This window comes from Osmerus eperlanus, chromosome 13 (assembly GCF_963692335.1).
Source record: "Osmerus eperlanus chromosome 13, fOsmEpe2.1, whole genome shotgun sequence".
In the NCBI taxonomy this organism is placed as follows: domain Eukaryota; kingdom Metazoa; phylum Chordata; class Actinopteri; order Osmeriformes; family Osmeridae; genus Osmerus; species Osmerus eperlanus.
Genome location: NC_085030.1, coordinates 2,269,119 through 2,293,407, shown reverse-complemented (window position 1 = coordinate 2,293,407; position 24,289 = coordinate 2,269,119). Strand labels below are relative to the sequence as shown.

General features: G+C 45.4%; 1 protein-coding gene and 1 pseudogene across 2 annotated transcripts; one reads left to right on the top strand and one right to left on the bottom strand.

The window, feature by feature from the left end:
* The first annotated feature begins 13,999 nt into the window (after positions 1–13,999).
* LOC134032999 (putative nuclease HARBI1) lies at positions 14,000–15,330 on the top strand (annotated as a pseudogene).
* Positions 15,331–17,081: 1,751 nt separating this feature from the next.
* Positions 17,082–21,067, bottom strand: LOC134032593 (rho-related GTP-binding protein RhoG-like). 2 transcript variants are annotated; one of them, XM_062476598.1, is made up of 2 exons: positions 20,946–21,067; positions 17,082–20,407 (listed from the first exon to the last, which is right to left on the bottom strand). In XM_062476598.1, exon 2 carries the CDS (start codon positions 20,347–20,349, stop codon positions 19,774–19,776), a length of 576 nt encoding a protein of 191 aa, XP_062332582.1. In that variant the 5' UTR covers positions 20,350–20,407; positions 20,946–21,067; the 3' UTR covers positions 17,082–19,773. The 2 variants fall into 2 exon arrangements, with proteins under 2 accessions (XP_062332582.1, XP_062332581.1); XM_062476597.1 differs by having other exon boundaries at positions 17,082–20,398; positions 20,946–21,017.
* Between the last annotated feature and the right edge of the window lie 3,222 nt (positions 21,068–24,289).

The window sequence follows — 24,289 nt, the reverse complement described above, 5'->3', positions numbered from 1 at the left end:
CTACAACGCCTTAGCCTCCTCCAACTCAGAGGATTCGACGTGACCCGGGAGCTGTCAGAGACCAAGGAACATCTGGCCACACTCTATCGGGAAGAACAGGAGAGGAAGACCTTCAGGGATAAACTCCGGGGCCTGGAGGAGGAGGAGAAATGCACAAGATTTTTTTTCTGCAGGGCACGGTCCAAACAACAAGGCATCCAGTCCCTCTATAACACCAGCGGCCAGACCGTCACGGACAGCGACGACATCAGGGAGGTGACTGAGGAGTTCTACGGCCGGCTGTTTGACATCAAGCCGGCAGACGGGGCTCTGGCGGAAACCTTCCTTGACGGTCTGGACCAAATCAAAGAGGGGGGCGAGAGCGAGGAACCAGAGCTGAGCCTGGAGGAGCTCACCCGGGCCGTGCACTCCATGAATACCCAGAAGGCCCCGGGACCGGACGGGATCCCGGCGGAATTCTATCAGGCCTTCTGGGAACTCGTCAAGGGCGATCTGGCCCAGGTCCTCCGGGCAGTCTACAGGGAAAGGAGGCTAGGAGAATCAATGCGACAGAGTACAGTTACACTAATACCCAAGAAGGGGGACCTCAAGGACCTTCGGAACTGGCGCCCCATCAACCTCCTCTGTTCGGACTACAAGATTCTCACGAAGGCCCTCATGTGGCGCTTCCAAATACACCTCCCCACAGTCATCAACCCGGACCAGACCTGCGGCGTCCCCGGAAGGTCCATCAATGACAACTTGCTCCTGGTGAGAGACCTCATCTTCCACTCCCAGGAGCGGAGGTCCCCCTTCGCGCTCCTCTGCCTCGACCAAGAGAAGGCCTTCGACCGGGTAAGCCATGGCTTCCTGCAGGAGGTGCTAGGGAGGATGAACTTCCCACAACACCTCATCCACTGGACCAGGCTCTGCTACAACAACATCACGAGCAGAGTCCTGGTCAACAAACAGCTCACAGACCCCTTTCCTATCCGGTCTGGGGTCAGACAAGGATGCCCCCTAGCACCCCTGCTGTACGTCATCTACCTGGAGCCTTTCCTCCGTAAAATCAGAGCTACACACACCATCCAGGGTTACCACCTCCCGGGGGCCCAGGGAGAGAGGCTTCAGGTGGTGGCGTACATGGACGACATCACCATCGTCGGCACGGATAGTCGGTCCATCGCCGTGGCAACGAAGGTGGTGGATGACTACTGTGCAGCCACTGGCGCCCTGGTCAATCGAGGTAAGAGCGAACTGTACCTGTCGCAACACTGGAAAGAAGCGATGACCACCTCCTTCCCTGTAAAAACAGACAACATCAAGCTGCTCAGAGTCATCTACCAGAACAACGGGAAAGGGACCCTGACCTGGGCCAACACCATCAGTCAAGCCAAACAGAAGATCGCCCAATGGAGTGCACGGTCCCTCACAATAGCGGGTAAGATCCTGATCCTGAAGGCAATAATCCTCCCCATTCTCCTCTATGTCGGTAGGGTGTTTCCCCCGGACAGGGTGACGAGCAAGACCATCAAGCGGCTGATGTTCACCTTTGTCTGGGGGAGCAACATGGAGCGCTTGAAGAGGACCATCATGTACAGCGCGGAGGAGAAGGGGGGGAAGGGGGTCCCAGACATCCTCAACATCATAAGGGCACAGGGCCTCTCCCAACTGAAACCCACCAGGCTCAATGGGAAGTACACGGAACATTACACCTGCACCCCAGTACCCTTTCTCACCCCCTTCCTTCCTCCCCTCTCCACCATCTCCCCCTATCACCTCACAGGGTTCCAGTTGGCCACATCAGCCCAGCAGCAACATCCTCCACCCCTCAAGGACCGGTCAACCCCCCCACCCCCCCAGCACATCCGCTGCAGCACCTGGAACCCTCCTCCCTGGACCCCCGAAAAGGACACTACAGCCCCCCCCCCCCTCCCTCCCGGCACAAGGACAAGCCCCCCCCCCACCTCATCAAGAAGAATGGCCCCTCCCCCCCCCCCCTTTTCACCCATACACCCCACCCTACTTACCCGGACACCACAGGGCACACTACACCGCACCTGGACTGGGCCCGACCTGCAGCACCCCCAACCATCCCTGGAGGAGGGGATACCCCCTCGAATGGCTCCTCCCGAGGTTTCTTCAAAATTTTCTCTAAAGAGTTTTTGTGAGGAGTTTTTCCTCGCTTTCCTGGAGGGTTTTAGGTTGGCGCAGGGAGGGCCCACACTCTGGTGAAAGATTAATGAGTTTTTGAGGTAATTGTCATTGGGTGATTGTATATGTTTTTGTATTATTTGCATTGGGTGAAATGTGGTGGAAGTTATAACATGTATTTGTAAATACTTGTTTTAATTTTGGTAAAACCAATAAATACGTAAAATCAAAGCTAGCTGGCGCTACGGTATCGTTGTTCGGTCTATATTCCAGTGCGGCCTGTACTCTGATATACAAACACAAAGCTCACATTCTGGTGGGGTGCGGCTTATAGAAAATGCGGCTTATTTTCCAAAAAATACGGTACCCGGCTTCCACAGAGCTTGATAACAACCCATTCATTTGAAACAGGTGTGCTGGAGCAGAGAAACATCTAAAACATGCAGGACAGTGGCCCTTGAGGACCAGGATTGGAGAACCCTGGTCTACTGTCTAATAGCTGATGTAATATTTCACATATTTTCGTCCTATTTCCCCTAAAGCAATAAGGTTAGGCTACTTAAAGACACCCCTTCCACTCAAAGTATGTTTTAAATGGTATAAATGCTGCCAATTAATAATTGACGTAACTTATTGTAAATGGTCAGTAGCCTAGCCCATCGATTAAGGTAGGCCACTCTAAAGCACGTGTACACTGTCTGCTTAATTTGATCTTGACATATAGCCTAAGCATTCTGTAATAATTAATAACAAACCCACTATTAGTTACATTATCTTAGTGCAGTGTAACTACTTCAGCATAATAATGCACCTAAAATACAAACGTGAGCAAGGGCATTCAGCAATCGCTATCGAATCAACAGCCACGTGCAATTCAGCTAGCAGTTGAAGAATACAAACAACGAAAATCACCAGTTAACTTAATTTAAATTTGCAAAAACTATAGACTAATACAATAACAGGCTTAAATGAACTGACAACATAAGTTAAACGATTTACAGTTCTCAAGGACGCACACACGCAATCTCAAATGGCGGGCCACCATGGCAAAATCAACATAGAGGACTGAGTCAACAATTGTCTGAGTAATACCGTATATTACATGCAATTTTGTGGTACGGTTATTTACTGTTATTTTACCGAATCGGTCTGGAAACTTTGTTGCCAGTGCTTTCTCAGATTTTTTTTACAGTGTATTTCTGTCATTGTTATGCATTGCAATATTTTCTTACGGTTGAAAAAGAGTGAGGAAAAGGGTGTCTTATTTAATTTCATGAATGTTAAAGCATTATGTTGGAGCTCAATGCTCTTAACACAGTGGAGATGGTTGTGTACTTCAGGAAGAATACAGTCCCACTCACTCCCATCACCCTGTGCGACTCCTCAGTCAACACTGTAGAGTCCAGTGTTGCCACAGTTACTCTGAAAAAGTAACTTAGTTACGTTACAGTTACTTGATTTTAAAAGTAACTAAGTTAGATTACAAGTTACATTCAGCAGCTGCCGACAACACCCCCACCGCCTCAACATAAAAATAGGTGCGTTCGACTTCATGCAGCGCCGCCGGTGCACCTATTGACAACCGTCTCTATAAGTTCGACTGTGCAGTGCTGCGACTCCAAATGTTTCTTCAAATTTAACGTTGTGTTTTTGTAGCTTGATAGCACTTTGTCGCCACCAGCACAGAGTGTACAACGAACTTTGTTCGTTCAATCACTACATACAATCACTTCGTACAACGAAGTGATTCGTACAACGAAGTGATTGTATTTCCAACTCGAAAATGCGCATCTCTCTCTCTCCTGCTACATTGTTGTTTGTGTCGCTGAGTGGTGGGTCTATGTATTTACACGTGACGTGACCCTCGTGCTGAAAGCGTGACTTAATTGTCGCATAGGCTTAACTCCCAGAGACGCAAGAAGAAATCAAATATATATTTTACTAATAATGAAAAAATAGTAACGCACAGTGACTTGGACAAGTAACTTTAATCTGATTACTGGTTTGGAAATAGTAACGCGTTAGATTACTCATTACTGAAAAAAGTGGTCAGTGGTATCACTGGTAGAGTCCTTCCGCTTCCTGGGCACTATCCTCTCCCAGGACCTCAAGTGGGAACTGAACATCAGCTCCCTCCCCAAGAAAGCACAACAGAGGATGTACTTCCTACGGCAGCTGAAGAAATTCAACCTGCAAAAGACAATGATGGTGCACTTCTACATAGCCATCATTGAGTCCATCCTCACTAGGGCTGTCAAAATTGCTCAAAAATGACGTTCAAATATTCCCTTTAAAAAAACACATATATTCGAATATATTCGAATTTCTGGTTGCCCATTAGGCACGTCAATAACAGGACAAATTAATACAACGAGAAACAACTACTTGTATACTGTAGGTAGGCCTAATTTATTGAATTTTAAACATATTTAACAACATATAACCTACACAAAAAGAAGTAAATTAACTAATGGCCAAGACCGCAGACCTTGGCCTCTCGCTCGCACACACGCACTCTTTCTTTCTCTCTCTCTCCCGCACCGTCGCGCTCTCTGCGCATTGCGGTGTAAAATGAATGACAACAATAAACAAATGCTGAGTTCTGATCAAGAGTTTTGTGCAAGCAATTTAAGGTTGCGATTCTTGTCCCAAATATGGCAGGCTTCATTCAGTGATTGAAACAAATATTATTAACATTAATTGAAGTTTTACAGTATAGAACCGACATTGAACGCTCCGAACAAGCTGTGCTGTGGTAAACATGGAGATGTAGCCTCAAGTTGCTAGTTGTTGAATGGTAAGCTAACTCTAGCTTACATAGCTTACACACTACTTTAGCTGTAGGCTCAACAAGTTTACCATCAACTGACCAAAATCCAAAATATTTCCAGACATCACTCTTTAGATGTTTTGGGGTTACAATCACTTTCTCTGCTGCGGTCAAGCTGGGTTCTGCACTTTCTGCCATCTTCCACGCAAGTCAACTGTCAGCAGTGACGCTGAGGCGCGCGCCCACCCGCAAAGCAGACAGACGCGCCGCTGCTGCCACGGTTGTCTTTTTAAACTTTTTTTTTACATTCAAATATTAATTTTCACATTCTAATTTCTGTTTTTAAACCACTATTCGAATATATATTCGAATATAGAATATTCGTTGACAGCCCTAATCCTCACCTCCTCCATCACCATCTGGTACACTGCTGCCACTGCCAAGGACAAGAGCAGACTGCAACGTATCATCCGCACTGCTGAGAAGGTGATTGGCTGCAATCTGCCTACCTTCGAGTACCTGCACACCTCGAGGACCCTGAGGCAAGCAAGGAAGTCTCCTCCCACCTTGGACACACTGTTTCAGCCACTTTCCTCCGGCAGAAGGCTGCGGTCCATCAGCACCAAAACCTCACGCCACAAAAACTGTTTCTTCCCATCCGCTGCTGGCCTCATCAACAAGGCCCAAGACCCCTAACTGACACTAACAGACGAATAGAGTACTGAGCGTTACATTAACATTTCTCTGTCACTGCACACAGCCTTACTAAACTCTTTTACTTTATCATTGCATTTTATATTGTACAGTATTTTTTGTATTTTGTTGTACATTTTAACAGTTCTTACATTTTATATCTAAGGATGGCACACATAAAAAATATTTTGAGTATGTTTACTGTATGCACCTGCCCACCAAAGTTAATTTGCTGTTTGTGTAAACTACTTAAACTTGATTCTGATTCATCCCTTCAGGTGATATGGGGGTGGGGGGTGGGAAGAGATCCATTCTCAACAACAGTGAGACAACAGTCTCTCACACATGTGCCCATACAACCAAGAAGACACACATACACTCACTATGGGGGCGTAAAAACCCTGTTAACATTTCAGAGGTCAACATAAGCATCTTACCATACGTGCGCAGCAGCGAGAGTCCCCACTGTAGTGAGGTCCACAAGACCACACAGAGCCAACATCTTGCCACACCTGAAGAGTGATTCAATCACATCAGACAAACCTAATCAGCCCTTGTGACACCCTCAGTATGCTGATTACCCACCAAACGCCGATGCAAAGGAACCATAGAATTGGGGGGGACTTCCCCAATCTACCTAATCAGCCCTCCTGCTAGCTTGCAAGCTTCAAAGGGCCTGCTTGAGACAACACGTCTCCAGCAACCATTTGCTATCCGTTTCGGCGGCGATTTGAACAAAGAACATACCTTGATCAGAACTTTTGAGGAAAGTTCTTGAGACTTCACCACAAGAGTACAAGGTGGAGAATTATGAGAGGGATATTTGTGTTATGTTTGTTACTTTGTTTTAATGTTGTGTTCACTGAAATCTTGATTCTAGTAACAACTCCTTCTTCCTGAAAGATAACCACGTCATTCTTGGTATCTACACGAAGCTATCATAATAAAACAATCATTCAACTATATTTTGTAACTGTACCAAGATGTCCAGAACAATATTTGAACCATCGAATGAACCAGCCAGAGATCAGATCACACCTTTGGTAGGTGTGAAGGAAGGAGGGGGGAGTTGAGAACCCAGCTTCCCCCAATCCACATCTGACCATAGGATGTGAACATAGGACCATAGGATCTAAACATAGGATTCCCTAATGTCCTAAACCAATATTAGGGTGGTGCCCCAGACTTTATGATAAATTAAGTATTTCTATCTTTAAACGAGCAAACCCCGCTACACCACCATTCCCAAAAAAATTAAAGGAAATGCACAGAAAGACAGAGGTAGAGAGAACAAGAAAGCGGTAGGTAGATGTCTAAATTTAAAGTGACAGCAGTATCAGTCTTGTCTGACTGAGGGGAACTGGAGTCTGCTTTGATCTGCCTCAGGCTCTGATACAGATTATTTCTCCTTCCTGTCGGACATATTCTACTTTGTCTAATCTTAACCCACTCGCTGCAAGGACTAAGCAACTTAAATGAAGTTCATAAGTATCAGTAACACCAATTCCGTTTTTGCATCCATTGTGTTTCAGTGATGAGCAGCTCTCCAGGGAATTCGTGAAATCAAATTAGGGTTAGCTAGGAAAATAGTATTACCAACCTTAACCCTGAAACCAATATTCTGAATTAAACTGTATTCTAATGGGTAATTCCCAATTATCAATCACAGAGTAGGTTCTTATCCTGATGACTATCCTGACATTACTGCAGCCTGGTTAAGTCTGTCAAACGCATCTGCATAGGGTCCGTGGACGCCACACAGCAAGGCTACGTGCACTAGCTCATAAATCTCGAAGCACGTGGCTTCGAGACACCCATCTGCCAAACAAGCACACTTATCTGCTCAAGACCAAGGGGCAACAGTTTACTAGCCAGGTGCATAGAGGCAATTAGAGGAGAAAGGCCGTTAGAGAGGTGGCTTCTCAGTCAGACCCGCCCTTCACAACTTACATTTAGTCATTTAGCAGACGCTCTTATCCAGAGCGACTTACAGTAAGTACAGGGACATTCCCCCCGAGGCAAGTAGGGTGAAGTGCCTTGCCCAAGGACACAACGTCATTTGGCAAGGCCGGGAATCAAACCAACAACCTTCTGATTAATAGCCCGACTCCCTAACCGCTCAGCCATCTGACCCCCCCATATGACCCCCCAACTTCACCCTCTCGTCCAAATATGGTCACTTCTGGCTCCAAAAACCCAAGATGAAAAAGAATTGAGGCTTCAAAGCGGGCTTTCACAAACCAATGGGTGACATCACGATTACTACGGCCATCTTTTATATACAGTCTATGCTCGAGACATATTCAAAAGCCTTGGTGCGTCTTCCGTTTTTAATTAAATTTAAGCAAATACGTTCTTCCAACTCATTGTCCATCTCTTCATACAATTTCACTGGTTCTCTCAAACGCGTCATACCAGAAAGTTTCTTTGTGTCTTTCCTCATAGCTAGGTAGCTAGATATAGAAAATAGATAGATAGCTACATAGCTATATTGGATATCGTGGAAGACACAAAATATATTGTTTTGTTTACCAAACCACAGTAACATCTTCTGTTAGGTTTTCCTGTGTTTCAAGCAAACACATTTTGCGCGATTGCACCACTTAGTGCCCAAAAAATGCAATGGCTACAACAAGGCCGCAAAACTATAAAAACCTGCACATTACATGAAGAACGCAGACCTGCAGAAGCATAAACCAGGCTTTAGTCCCATCAGGCCACAGAAAGAAGGGACAACTCCCCCACAAAGGAGGGGTTTAGATTGTTCACTTCCAGGGTTGATAGCCTTCATGTGTTTCCTGACAGCAACATGTAGCTGCAGCCAAGCAACCACACAGTGAAGGGGAGAGACAGATTTTTGTATTTTTCTTCTGGCTTTCTCTCTTTCTGTCTTCCTCTGCCTCCATGAGTGGGTGTGTTATTGAAGATGGTAGATGCTTGTGGGCGAGTGTTTGTTTACCGGCCTCAGGCTAAGCCAGCCAGGGGCTGTACCCCCACCCCCTCCGCCTTTCACAAACACACACACTCCCCTTTTCACATTGTCGCACATACACACAAACAAATACTTTTCTCTTATGGTCTTTCTGATCTGTCAGTCTGATACCATGGTCTAATCAATTATTCAGGCCCCAGCCTAGGCATCTCTGGTGGGGAGAAGTAACCAGGTGAGCCTGAGGCTTTGAACAGAAGGGCAGGCCTCTCTGGGGCTCTGGGCCTGGCATTAATTATCTGCTACATTGCGTCCGAGTCCTAGACCCCTTCTCCATTGGGGGTGTCTCATTACCCTTACTCTCTCAGTAGGGGTGGGGGGATGACATATCCACACATATCCCACATCATCAACACCCCCACACACACACACACACACACTGTTACGCACTCCCCCTTTGAAGGAGGAGACAGTAACACGCCGCCACACGTGAGCGCTCTAACAGGGTGGGTGAGGTGGTGAGGTGCGCGGGTGAACAAACAGGACAAACAAAGCAGTACCGTTCAAACCAGGTTTAATTAAAACCCAAAACACAGTAAATGGGAAAAGGGGCTGAGCGGAACTAAAGCAACAAAATAAAGATTCAAAAGACCCCTATCCTAATATAAACTGCAATAAACCACTATACTCTCTACCTAAAATAAATACAGGAGGTGGTCCGCCCAGGGGCCTGTACTACGAATCAAGATTTGGTGTTAGCGAGGTAACTTCAGGTTCAACCCAGGGTTTTCTGTACTACGACGGTGGATCACTTGTTACCGGGGTAGATCGCCATGGTAACACATGCTGAACGGCTAACCTGGTCGGGAGCAGGTTAAGTTGGAGATCAGAGATCAACCGGTATAAAAACCCCGCCCACTAACTCATTCTTGAGAGGATAATGCCTGGGACACACTGGCTGCGAAGCGCCTGGAAGGGCCGCGCAGTGCCCGATCGGCTACGACTGAGCAAAAGCTGTTCACACCAGACGCGCATTTCTTCGCGCCGGTCACCAAGCCTTTCAGCTACTCTGAGCTTTCCTTTACGCTGACATGGTACATAAACATGGCATTGGCTATATCCCAGCATTTATCCATATCTACGTTGTCCAACTACGGGTATGCTAGCTCAACGGATCAATCCGTTGATTTTCAGAATCAGAATCAGAATTCGGTTTATTCGCCTGTATGTATGTTATACAAACACGGAATTTACTGTGGCAGGGAGGTGCAAACACTAAACATATACGAATCTTAAATTAAGTAAAGGTACAGAAGTTTAACTATTCCTAAGAACTAAACAATCAAAAAATAATACAATTTAACCCTTGTGTTATCTTCGGGTCATTCTGACCCATCAGTCATTGTGACCCACCGTCGTATTGCGACAAATTTACCGCATACAAAGACAAAGTGAAGCATTTTCTTTTAACAGCTAGGCTGTCTCAGACCCCCCACATTGCAAAGGTTAAAAGAAAATTATTTTAATTTGTTTTTGTATTGGGTAAAATTGGGTAAACACAACGATGGTTCGTTATGAACCTTTGGGTCATGTGACCCGAAGGCAGCACGAGGGTTAAATATAAAATAAAATATATATAAAAATAAGAATAAGAATGAGCAGCATGAGTGGTCAACATAGTGCAATAGTGCAATCAGATACTGGGTTAAATAATGAATGAATGTCAATGGGAGTCCTTGGCCTTGTTGAAGAGGCCAGTAGCAAATGGAAAGAAACTGTTCTTATGGCGTGAGGTTTTGGTCCTGATGGACCGCAGCCTTCTGCCGGAGGGGAGTAGCTGGAACAGGGAGTGGCCAGGGTGGGAGGGGTCGGCCACAATCTTCCTCGCTCGCCTCAGGGTCCTTGAGGTGTGCAGGTCCTCGAGGGTAGGCAGATTGCAGCCGATCACCTTCTCAGCAGTGCGGATGATACGCTGCAGTCTGCTCTTGTCCTTGGCAGTGGCAGCAGCGTACCAGATGGTGATGGAAGAGGTGAGGATGGACTCAATGATGGCTGTGTAGAAGTGCACAATCATTGTCTTTGGCAGGTTGAATTTCTTCAGCTGCCGTAGGAAGTACATCCTCTGTTGTGCTTTCTTGGTGAGGGAGGTGATGTTCAGTTCCCACTTGAGGTCCTGGGAGAGGATAGTGCCCAGGAAGCGGAAGGACTCCACAGTGTTGACTGGGGAGTCGCACAGGGTGATGGGGGTGAGTGGGGCTGTATTCTTCCTGAAGTCCACAACCATCTCCACTGTCTTAAGAGCATTGAGCTCTAAGTTGTTCTGGCTGCACCAAGTCACCAGGTTGTCAGCTTCCCACCTATAATCAGACTCGTCCCCGTCAGAGATGAGCCCAATGAGGGTGGTGTCGTCCGTAAACTTCAGAAGTTTGACAGACGGATGACTGGAGGTGCAACTGTTGGTGTACAGCAGGGGTCACTAATTGGCGGACCGCGGTCCGGACCCAGGCGGTTCCCTATCCGGACCCGGACCTATAACCGATATATTATTATGGAATTAATTCATTTTGACGGAACGTTTCCATTTTAACCGGCACATCTTTTTGTTCCAACTAAATTTGGTTTCTATCTTATTTGTCCAATACAAAGGTCCAATCAGGAGCTTTAATAACTGTAATCACCATGACAACTCACTCACTGAAAGTTGGTTGCAACCTCTGTGGTGTGGGTCAGGTTGTGTGTCATTCGCAACAACGCAGGCTAATCGATTTGCTAACAGTACCTGTTTCTTCCTTAGCGAAAAACATGGCGTGCTCTAAACCCGGCGAAAAGTTGATTCCAAAAATACCTAATTTTAGACAAGTATGCATTTGTGCTGCCGGTGGGGCGCACAAAACCGATGTGTTTAATGAGACGGTTGCCCTTGTCAATAGTGGTAGCTAATGTGAAACGTCACTATCATGGCCGTGGGAACTAGGAGTGCTGTAGCACCCCCTGACAGCACGAGAATTTCCAATGATATGACTTGAAAATTCACCACCGCGGCGCAGCCCAGCCCCGCAGTAGCAGACTGGCCATCGGGAGCACTGGGAGAAGAATAACAATGGAAAAACAGGCTAAGAAACGTAAGGGTGGGGCTGAAAAATTAAGAGACAAAAAGACATCACCTTCACTAGACAAGGTTTTACCAATTGAAAAACGGCTATGTTCATTTGACTTAAAGCTCAAAAAACTATTTTGTGCTCAAATAAAGGCAAAAAAAAAAAAGATCTTGCGTGCTATGCGCGCTCGCATTAAGTATCCTAGCGTTCTCACGAACTAGCATCACATCAAACAGAATGTGCATGACCTATTTTTACTCCCAGTCCATCCCTACCGCCCCGCAACATTAAGAACCCCCCCAGCAGCACCCCCCTGATATAATATCCTATGTTCCCGCGGCTATGGTCACTATGACACAAAGCATGGACACTTTGAACAAAATTACCCCCAGAACTCTGAGGTAAGGGCCAGAAAAATAAGCCATAATTGTTCCGGACCCTGGACTGAATGGAAATTTGGTTAGTGGACCTTTTGGGTTTCTAATCGAGTACCCTTGGTGTACAGGGAGCAGAGCAGAGGGGAAAGGACACAGCCCTGAGGAGATCCGGTGCTGATGGACCGGGAGTCAGAGACTTGTGTTCCCATCTTAACGCACTGCTTCCTGTCAGACAGGAAGTCTGTGATCCACCTGCAGGTGGAGTCGGGCACGTTCAGCTGAGAGAGCTTGTCCTGAAGCAGGGCGGGGATGATGGTGTTGAAGGCAGAGCTGAAATCCAGAAACAGGATCCTGGCGTAGGATGCTGGGGAGTCCAGGTGCTGTAGGGTGAAGTGGAGGGCCATGTTAACGGCGTCATCCACCGACCTGTTGGCTCTGTAGGCAAACTGCAGTGGGTCCAGGAAAGGGTTGGTGATGGATTGGAGGTGTGCCAGCACAAGGCGCTCAAAAGACTTCATGACCACAGAGGTCAGGGCGACGGGTCTGTAGTCATTGAGTCCTGTTGGCCTTGGCTTTTTGGGCACAGGGATGATGGTGGAGGACTTGAGACAGGCTGGCACATGGCATGTCTCTAGGGAGGTGTTAAAGATGTTGGTAAACACCGGAGACAGCTGGTCAGCGCAGTGCTTGAGGGTGGCAGGAGAGACAGAGTCCGGCCCAGCTGCTTTGCGGGGGTTCTGCCTCTAGAAAAGTCTGTTAACTTCACTCTCCTGAATGGAGAGAGTCGTCACTGTAGAGGGGGGGAGGGGGAGGCCTCTTGGGTGGGAGGGGGTAGATCAGGACAGTCCAATTGTCTTTCAAATCTACAGTAGAACTCGTTCAGGTCGTTGGCCAGGCGGGAGTCGTTAGTGGAGTGGGGGGCTCTGGGCTTGTAGTTGGTAATCTGCTTGAGCCCTCTCCAGACAGACGCAGAGTCGTTAGCATAGAACTGGTGCTTCAGTCTGAGTACTATCCCCACTCCTAAAAGCTTCCTCCTTCTCTGACCTCAACCTTCTGAGCTCTGCTGAGAACCAGGGCTTGTCGTTGTTGAAGTTCACCCTGGTGCGTGTTGGAATACAGCAGTCCTCACAGAAGCTGATGTATGATGTCACAGCCTCTGTGAGTTCATCCAGACTATTGGTAGCAGTCGTGAACATATCCCAGTCAGTACACAGTCCAAGCACGCCCGCAGATCCTCCATAGCCTCACTGGTCCACTGTTTTGATGTCCTCACAACAGGTTTACAGAGCTTTAATTTCTGCCTGTATGCAGGAATCAGATGGACCATGGCATGGTCAGAGTGACCCAGTGCTGCACGAGGGACGGCGTGGTAGGCTCTACTGACTGTAGTGTAGCAGTGATCCAGAGTGTTCTCTTCTCTGGTTGGGCATTTGATGAATTGTCTGTATTTAGGGAGTTCGTGGCTGAGATTACCTTTGTTAAAGTCGCCGAGTACGATAACAAGGTAATCCGGGTTTGCTTGCTCCACACTCAGAATCTGGTCGGCGAGCATGCGTTGGGCCTCTTTAACCTGTGGACCCGGCGCCATGTAGACTCTGACCAAAATGAGTGACACATTTGTTTTCATCAGGGTAACCACATGTAAAGGACGTTCGTTACCAACATTGTTTAATTATGAAGTCTACAACTTTACAAATGTTCACCGTAGTCTACAATTAATGGAGTACAATCTTAATAACATGTTTTTTAATTCAAATATATCAACTAATATGGTGTATTTCATCATCCTGCGGCCGATTTCGCAAGCGTCTCGCAAAAAAATTCGACCAGCTGCCGAAACGATCGCTGCAGATCGCAGGCGATCGCAGGCAATCGCGGCGCTTCGCAGTGAGTGTGGTCGGTCCCATTTGATAACATGGGCGCCGAAAGAAAAAAGGAGGCGCTTCCAGGCGCGTCGCAGCAGATCGCAGCCGATCGCAGGCAGTGTGTCCCAGGCGTAATGGCGTCACCGTTCGTAGAAGACCCCGTGGAGCTTGGGGCGGATAGTGAGAGGTGCGCTCAGAAGAGCCAGAACTTTTTGAGACCGACAAAACCCGTTGGCATTCCATGATGGCCATCTTTATGAAAGATATCGATTCTCAGCTGAGGGAATGTCTTATCTTTGCCAGCTTCTTGAGCCGTATGTTGTCAATGCAACACATCAAAGCCGTGCGCTCACAGTCCCACAGACTGTATGCGTAGCGTTGCGTTATCTCGCTACGGGTACTTTCATGTACAGTGTGGGTGATGCGGAGAACCTGAGCAAGAACACGGTCTGCTGCGCAATTCGCAAGGTGGTGCTTGCTTTAACACAGCTCTTGAGCACATTTGTTGTGTTCCCAGGGCACTTGCCCATGCAGGCAATTAAAGAGGGATTTTATGAAATAGCAGGTAAATATTCACTTAAATTTAAACTTCATCTATAAATAATCTTGCATATGAAATATATATATAATAATATTGAAATTTATCAAACTCTTTAGGCTTCCCAAGGGTGATTGGGGCAATCGATTGCACCCATATCCCCATTGCTGCATCGCTGGGGGAGAATGAAGGCGACTTCATAAATCGCAGGTCATTCCACAGCATCAACGTTCAGGTAAAGCATAAAGGACAGGCTACACATGTTTGGTCATACTGGTAAAGGAGGAGTCCTTCTAATGCATATTGATGTTTCCCTCACGTTAATGCTGTTATGTGGATGGATTCTAACACAAGATTATTTTGCAGATGACTTGTGACCATCAGTGCTTGGTGACCAGCATTGAGGCAAAGTGGCCTGGGTCAGTCCATGACTCCCGGATATTTAGGGAGTCTGCACTGTGCCACAGACTAGAGCAAGGTATGGCAATTGTAACTCACATTTTGTATTGCATTTTGTTATACCGATTATGCTAATATAATTTTTCTTCTTCAGGGCTCTTCAGTGGATTGCTGGTAGGGGACCGAGGGTACGCCTGCCAGCCCTTTTTGATGACCCCCTATCCGGACCCCAACACACGGCCACAGAATTCCTTTAATGTGGCCCTCAACCGAACAAGGGTCAAGATAGAGATGACCTTTGGGATCCTGAAAGCACGCTTCAACTGCCTGCATGGCCTCCGAGTGGCCCCAGACCGGGCTTGTCAAGTGGTGACAGCCTGTGTCGTGCTCCACAATGTGGCCTCCATAAGAAGGGAGAGAGCCCCACCTGTCAGCCAGCAACCCCCAGATGTAGTAGACCCCATCACCCTCGACTACCCTACTGGCAGGGCCGTGAGAGACGCTATAACGCGGCAGTTTTTTGTTTAAAGATCCTGTAAAGTGGACCTGGAAACGAGTTTTAAGTTCGCCACACCACAGAATAATGTGTTATTAACTACCCATCCAAATTCTAATGAAGAAATAACACCGACAAGTATGTTAAATTAGGCTTTGAAATCATGAAAAAATCAGCAGTCTTCTCTCCTTGAGACTGGGGGGGCGTGTCGCCTGAAGGAGCTGAAGCTACGCCCCTCGCTGCCTAGTGCCTACCTCCGACCCAGATAATGGACGCTATGTCAAGCCGAACAAAACCGTATAGAATTAGTATTTATTTGTTCAATGAGTGAAACATACAGATGCATATAAATGAAATGTTCCCCTGAGCTGTAACAGTAAAAATGGACACCAGAGACGGCAGACAGTGAGCTCTCCAACTAGGCTACTTCTAACACATTAGCTACCATTTCACCAAAATACCATCATTCTACACCGAGTAGCCTAATATCAATTTAGCGGTTTGCACTAACTCATAGCAGAGATACCTCTGGAAAAGTTATCTAGTATAATTATAACAAGCACACAGAACTGAGTGATGAACTGCTGGCGGCGGTGGATGGTCCAGGTGCGACCGGAGGATGAACGGCCGGAGGGGCGATGCTCGGTACGGCTCCGCGCTGCAAGAGAAGCCGTGTGTTGGTAAACCCCGTCTGTCTCTGGTCCATGTTAAAACTGTCCGCTGTGAAATGGTCAGTGCAGAGGCGGCTGTTGGAGTTTATCCGAAGCTTTCCATGAGCGTGTCTCTTCACAAAATCTATCCACCTATTTTTCCTTTCATTAGCAATAGTGAACTTAAATGGCGTTGCAGCGCAGCTGTAGTTCTTGCATCCAGGGAAGATACAGTTGCGGGTGGTGGGAGACATCCTGAAGCTAGCTAGCTAGCTGATGTAGGCTACAATACCAGTACAGCAGGAGGAGCCATTCAGTGATCTGACGTAGATAGGGCGAAATGACGTGGATAGGGCATTTTTTGGCTCCGCCCATTAAAACCTGATCTGAAAACGGAAGAGAAACTGTTCTTCGGTTTAACTCCACATTTCAGTGTGACAAAGTTTTAGCGCTTTGCACATGCTTTCAGGAACTAATTTCACAGGTATATAATGTACTTAGAAGCAAAACATGTCATTTACTTTACAGGATCTTTAAAACATAAGGGTATTGGTCGTCACCTAGTGGCAACGAGTATTTTGACATGTATCGAGTAGATATGAGCATGTTTTGGTAATTACATATTTCTTTAGTTTCATAATCCTCTCATATCCTTGATGGTTTTCACACACACATTGTGTGACTTTACTGTTGCATTTTGTGGTCATATGTTGATAAGGGTCAAGATGTGGTCTGATTGGTTGTTCCAAAGATTATAGTTGGGTATAAAGGAAGATAATTATTCTCTAGATTCTTTGTCTCCTGAGGTCCTTCTCCTTGGCTCCTGCTTTTTGCTCTCCTCTTACACTTTCTCTCCTATTTACAATAATCATGGTACAGTAGGTAAGATTTAAAACCTTCAATTTGTAACATGTTTGCTTTGGACTTCATTTAATTAATTTGCTATATTATTAAAATGTATTTAACTAATTTCACCCATAGAGAAAATTAACTGCAATTCCAGCATATTTTGTTAATATTTATGCACTGTTCAGTTAACCCCTCTTCCATAAGGTCAAGGGGCATAGTTTTGGTTGTTAGGTCATTATTTTAAAAAAACGAAGCAGAACTAAAAAAAGCCAAAGACAGTAAGGTCAAATATAGACATACATTTATTTTACAATTTAAAAGCAAACCTCTCATTTAGTTTAAATTTGTTATATAATTACAAATAGATCTGTACAGGTCAAGTTCCCAAGTGTAGAAATACAGTACACAGTTCATGCACATTCACACTAACAAAAACCTTGAGGATACAAAGAAATAAGAAGCAACAGGTGTCTTCTTTTTGACAGCATGTTCAGCTTAAATCAGGACACAGGAATATAAAAAACAAGCATACCACACGCTCAACACTACTTTCTCACTTACACACAGTACAGCATTCCTCCCTCACACAGACTCTGCAAATGCACCTGCCAATCAGTTAAATGGCTGAATGTCTTGATTACTTCTTTTGTCTTGTCACATTTTAAAGGTTTTATTTTGTTTTGAAACGGTTTTGTATGTTTTATGTTTAGTTTCTCATAAGATTTTATCGTAAATTGGTTACTTTATTTATATTATTCTTTGTACATCACGTTCTTTGCTAACACCACAAAAATAGCTGCAGCTAGTTATGATGCAAAATAAATCATAAACACATAAAAACTAATCTCCAACAATGTCAAGCTAGAATCAAGTTTCTTTCCACTTAGCTCAAATGAACCATTCTGTGGTTCAAAACAATATCTCTTATCTATACGCTTAGTAAGACAGGCTTAGTCCCAGACACAGATCAGAACTAGCCTTGTCCCAGAAAAATCACGCCTTGCCATGCCTGTCTATAAACAAGGCTATAAAAACATGGTGATTACACCAATAAATGCATTTTAGTTTGTTAAATCCATCACACTTTATGTGGGCTACACTTGATCTGTGTCAGTTAAACAAGACTCTACAGTTACCCGGAAAACACACTAATGCTTCTCGGAAATTATCATTTAAACCTGGCTTATCTCTCACTGCTTAGCCCTCAACAGGACCAGTGGTTACTGTTTAACAAAATCCACAAACATTTCCCACAGGCTATTTCACTGGAAAATTCTTACCTCTATGCAATCAAATTAAACTAGTCCTTGGTGTGGCCATATGTTTTCGTCAAGAATCAAGCCCTTGCAAGCCCTAGTCTCAATGCACCAGTATTATGCAGGCAACAAACCACCCTCCACTGAGAAGAGCTGGGAATGGAGTATACGATTTAAAAGCATATTTTAAAACATATGCTGTGCACACACACAGAGCATATGTTTTTTTAATACCTCTTGGTTGATTTTTACAGGGAGGGTGTTCACCTCTAACAGGAAACAGAGTAAGCTTTCTAAAACTAGTCCGGGCCTTGGTCAGATGTGTGTGTATCCAGTTTCAAGTCCAATAGTACTGTGATAAGACATCTTAGCTTGATCAACAGCTTTGGTAGTGTCTGATTGTGACAAGGCACTAGAGTAGATAAAGGACTGCATTGCACACTGCTGCAACCTGCAAGGCTAGACAGATAGGCTGGCTCAAGGGGGATCACTAAAGCTACAGGTTTTGATTTAAAAGTTTTGGGCCCAGTGACCCAGTTAACATTCTATTTGGCCTAGAGAAAGAAAAAGAGAACGTCAGGAACATCTCAACAACATTACCTCCCCAGACAGTGACAGTAACTCCACCAATCATGACTCAAAATTCAAAATGTCATGACCACAGGCATCAGACCAAAGCCGTCAATTGAATAATTCAAAATGTTAAAAAACACACACACTCAATCCTCTCTCTTCCTCACAGTGCTGCTTGAGGACACAATCATATTTCAAGACAATGTCACAATGGATATTTTCAGCCATTGGCCAGGGCATACAGCAAGCTCTTAAAGCTATTCTAGCAGTTTCCACAACCAGGATGTGGGATGGAAAAAGGGGGCGAGTGAGTAGGTACCATCACAACCTCTTGAACACTAACATCTCTAGATAATCTTCAGCCTGAAATATTTCTGCTGTTGCATTTACCTTAGAATATGGCACTGTTCAAGTGGTGTCATTATAATTGATACAAAGAAAGTGTAGCCCACATGGTTAAGTTAACGCTGTAACAATGCTTAACAGAGTCAGTAGCAAGGGTTTCCCAGGGTTAATCTCTGTCTGCTCCAGCCACCTGATCCCTGCCCCACTCCCCCCACCCCACCTCCCTCCCTTCTGTCAGGAAGCCTGGACTGCTTGTAAAGGCTTTGCTTTTCTCTATCTCCTCGATGCTTGGCAAGGAGAGGTGGAGAAGGGGAGCATAGGTACCAGTTTGCAAACCATCCAAACAGCCAGCCCAGTAGCAAGCCAGTCAATTCTTACAGTACAGACAGTCAATTTGATCTGATCAAAGTACAGTGCTGTATCTGTCTGCATCTATTCACAGTCAGTCCCTATAACTTGAGCACTAAAAAATCAGCATTATATTCTTAAAAACATAAATAAAAATCAAGAAAATTAGATGTGGTGATTTGGAGCAAGGAATCATTTCAGTAAAGATGATGATGATGGCGAAACAATATCAGATCCAAAGTGACCAAGATCTTTGGTCACTTCTTTGGTCATCGTCATTTCAGTAAAGATGATGATGATGGTGAAACAATATCAGCCTGGACATCTAAGACTTGACAGGATGAGATGACAAAGACGGGAAACAAAAGTCTCGTAAATTTTCTAAACAACTGTCTTTCCTTCTTTTCTCTACTTGTCTCTCCTCCTCTTTCTCCTAGTCCTAACAGCCCTAATTTTACAACACCACACACTTTTTGCCATTCTTCCGTGTGACAGGGTATAGAACAGCCCTCACTGCCTCGGCAAACACATCTCTGACTCCATCCTGCTGCAGGGACGAACACTCCATGTATTTCACTGCCCCGATCTGCTTGGCTAGGCCCCCGCCCTGCTGCTGAGTGCTGGGGACCAGCCCCTGCTCCTTCAGCTTCTTCACCGTCTCCATGTCCTCACGCAGGTCCTTCTTGGTGCCCACCAGGAGAATGGGCACCGCTGTGCAGTGGTGCGACACCTCAGAATGCCACTTAAGGCGCACGTTAGCATAGGAGGAAGGGCTCCCGATCGAAAAGCAGATGATGAAGACGTTAGTTTGCGGATAGGAGAGGGTGCGGAGGCGGTCATACTCCTCCTGTCCTGCTGTGTCCCAAAGGTTCAGACTGACAGTGCGACCATCCACACTGGTCTGGGCACTGTAGTTATCAAACACGGTTGGTATGTACTCCTCCGGGAAAGCATTGGTAGTGTAGGAGATAAGCAGACAGGTCTTGCCCACGGCTCCGTCACCCACTACAACACATTTGATGGACTGCATTGTCCCTGGCCTGCCGTACACTACACCACACCACCTCTCAGCCCAGCACCTGGAACAACTGGACACAGAGTCAAAGTCAATGGATAGTTCACACTGCATATAAATGTGAAGTTGTACATCATTCTCTAAAAGTCAGATAAATGTGTTAAATAAGTTCAGTAGCCTAACATTGTCCCTCTATTACAGTGTAATACACTGTAACAAAGAAAAGGGTGAACAAAGCAATAACGTTTTTCAACAGACAGGGTTTGCTTGGTGACTTATTCAGTGGTCCACACAAGCTAACCTTGAGTAATAGGAAAAGTATTGCTTTGTTGAGCTAACACACCTTAAGTTAATATAATTTCTCTCTAGCATTCGAAAACGTATTATAAGGTTCCTACTAGGTTTTAGTTATAATAACGTTGCTGGATAAGCAAGCCGATTCATAATTATAGCCTAGGTGTTCCTAAATAGCTTGTTGGCTACGGAACTAGCTTGTAACTTGCCAAGTTAACCCAGAAACGGAATCAAACTTTATGAAACAAGACAACACCAGAAATTATAAATAGATACGCAACCAATGTAAGCGACATTACAAAGTAGTTTTATCTTACCGCCTGTGTATGCGAACTCGCGTTCTCTGTTTATCTCTCGCAGTCAATCACGACCACAATCGCATTGGGGCCGGAGTTGACTATGCGCACAATGCTTAGAAGTGCAGTTACACGGACCGTATAGCCACCAGGTACACGGTCCGTGTACCTGGTGGCTATTGGTTTTTCTATTTTGCAACCAATGTTAACAAACGCAATATAGGGCCGTAATATCGTTTTGTCACTTTAGTAACTCAAACACACATTTAAGTTTAACGGCTTGTTGTGGGTTGTATTGGTTTTGGGGGGAATAATGAAATAACCATATACAGGGGCGGACTTGGGGGAAAAAGTGGCCCGGGAGTTACTGTCAGACCGGCCCACTCAATACACGGCGCGCGGCCCACTCAGTACACGGCGCGTTGCCCACTCAATACACGGCGCGTTGCCCACTCAATGCATCACACGTATCGACCAGTCAGTGGCCTACTTGGAAAAATATCCATACACTTAAAATTATTTTGGATTTTGGAACCCATTTTCAGGCGTTCATTAATAAGGTGGAGATATTTTTTTACGTTGAACTTCCGAAGTCCGTAAGAAAACATTTCAGAAGACACTTCAGAAAATGTTCAAAAAATAAGCACCATGAGTGTGTGAATACAGATCGCGAGGAGGAGTATAAAGGTCAGTCAGTGATTTAGACTACAGGTTTTAGAGCAAATTATACGTGTTCAAGCTGTGTACACTGGAAAATAATTGGAGGTGCCAGCGATGTCAGAGAGAGGGCCGGTTGGAGATGGAAGTGGTCCGGTATTTTGGACCATCCCAACCCCGTCGGCCCACCGGGGATTGCCCCGGTATCCCCAATGGCCAGTCCGCCCCTGACCATATAACACAAATGGTATAACGAGCCAATAATCGTTGTTTTGATAATTCCATATCCTTTATGCTGATATCTGCAAAAAAAATAGGCTCGTAATATCGTTTTGTCCATTTAAGATGTCAGAACCAGATTATGGGGAAATTCTTCGTTTCCGTTTTGTTTTATTTTGGAATAACGGAATAACCATTTACATTTAGTCATTTAGCCGACGCTCTTATCCAGAGCATTCTCCCCGAGGCAAGTAGGGTGAAGTGCCTTGCCCAAGGACCCAATGTCATTTGGGACAGCCGGGAATCGAACTGGAAATCTTCTGGTTAATAGCCCGATTCCTTAACCGCTCAACCATCTAACAATAAAACACAAATGGTATAACGAGCCATTACTCGTTTGTCTGATCGGCCGTATTATGCATACTGGCACTAGTGAAAAAGAGAGAGGGAGAGATGTGCAATGATTGGAGGTGTTATTACTTCCGAACATCAGAGGGCAGCAACGACTAGCTTTTTTAAACCTTTGATCTGTAGGCCTACTATCTTGACGACACAGCAGCAGGTTATTTAGTAGAAGACACACACTAAGCTGGAGGCACATGTTGACTGAGTTTGCTAGTTGCTACTTAGTTAATACATCTTTAATGAACCTTTAATATATATTATAAACATTACAATACGGGGCTCCAGTGTGTGTACAAACAAGGCCAAAAATGCCATACGGTATCAGTTGAAAAGACAATCACACCCGTCCAACCCCCCCCCCCCCCCCCCCCCACCTAAATTAACGCTTTTCGCTCTGTTGTACTTTTTAATGAAGTGCATTGAGGCAATCATAGTAAGCCCAAGACCGGCCCTTTTTTTTGTATACCAAACAGGGCCGGATGCAGCCTGCTTTGACTGGGGGTGCAGTGAACCTTTCTGGGGGGTATCATGATTACAGAAAGGGATCGTATAATTTTTTATATTGATACAATTTTTGAGACTGCTTAACGATCCGAGTGTTAATCAGGCACGGAGCCAGACGTTGTAAACATTCGGAGCTTTGCCCCAACCTAGGACTTAAGGGTTTGATGTGATGCAAGATAGGGAGTTCTACACTTAATGCGAGCGCGCACTGCCCGCGAGCGAACATTTTTGGCCATTATTTGAGCGCAAAATAGTTTTTTGAGCTTTATGTAAAATAAACAGATGTTTTTCAATTGGTAAAACCTTGTCTAGTGATGCCATCACTCCGGCCCTGCTCCCATCCATCCTCACTGACGCGTATCGTTACAGTAGCGCCCGTCCCAGCTATCGGTAGCCGATCTGAGAAAACTTTTTGGAAAAGACAGGCTATGGACCCAACCAACTCGGGGAGAACTCCCTCACATGGTACAACCCATGCAGAGGCTGAGGTGTCAGAATGCAGAACGTGTGTAGTCTACTTTAAGAGAAGATAGACTAACGTGACAAATGTCAACAACAAAAAAATCCTCAAAAGCCCAAAAGTGAAGCGGCCCACCGACCCAAAAGTGAAGCGGCCCACCGGGAACTTTCCCGATTCTCCCGATTACCCACCCCGGCCCTGCACACAATTGACAATTGTTTTTTTCAAAGTTCTGATCATATTCTATGTCCAATGCAACTTCTTCAAAGTCCAAAAACACCACGGAGCACGTGTGTGTACTACATTTATTTTCCAATACCAGGGGCGTCTAGACTTTTTACTGGGGCATGTGCCCCAGTATAAATCTGCTGTGCCCCAGTAGAATCAAAAGTTTTAACAATTTACTTTATTAGTCAGTGCATTCATTTAGATTGATAAATCCCCCCCCCCCCCAAAAAAAGGTAAAATCAAAGCAGTTTAACCGAAAACACAAACCGATGCCCGCAGAATTCCATGTCAGCACGCTCTTCTGAGCTTGCCAAATAGCCACTGCAGCAGCACACAGAAGTCCAGGGGCCGGTTGCACAAAGCACCTTAAGTTAAGATTTTCCTTAAAGTCAGAGTTAAGGTTTCCTTAAAATGTAATCGGTTGCACAAAGCACCCTTAAGTATTTTCCTTAAGGTTTCCTTAAATGTTCCCTTAAGTATTTAAGGTTTTCTCCTTAACTTCGTCTTATACTTAAGGAATCCCTTAAAGTTCGTTAAAGCGTTGCACGAAAGACCTTAGCAACCAAACTAAGGAAGAAAACTTAAGGTACCTCTAGTAACTAGAGGTACCTTAAGTTACTCGGCCATGTTGCGGATTAAAAATGAACTAGAGTCTAGTTCATTTTTAATCCGCAACATGGCCGAGTTTATGGATATAAATGAACGTAGGCCTATCCCAAGAAGAGTGTTCCGCGACTGCGAAAACCCAATGGAAGGCTACAGTATTTACGGGTCGGCTAGTCTACCTCGACTAGCTACTGTAACAGTAAATGTTACAAAACGTTACTGTGTAGCAACTACAGTAAGCTACACCTACAAGTAAAGTTGATCTCACCAGTTTTGTTGGACTCCT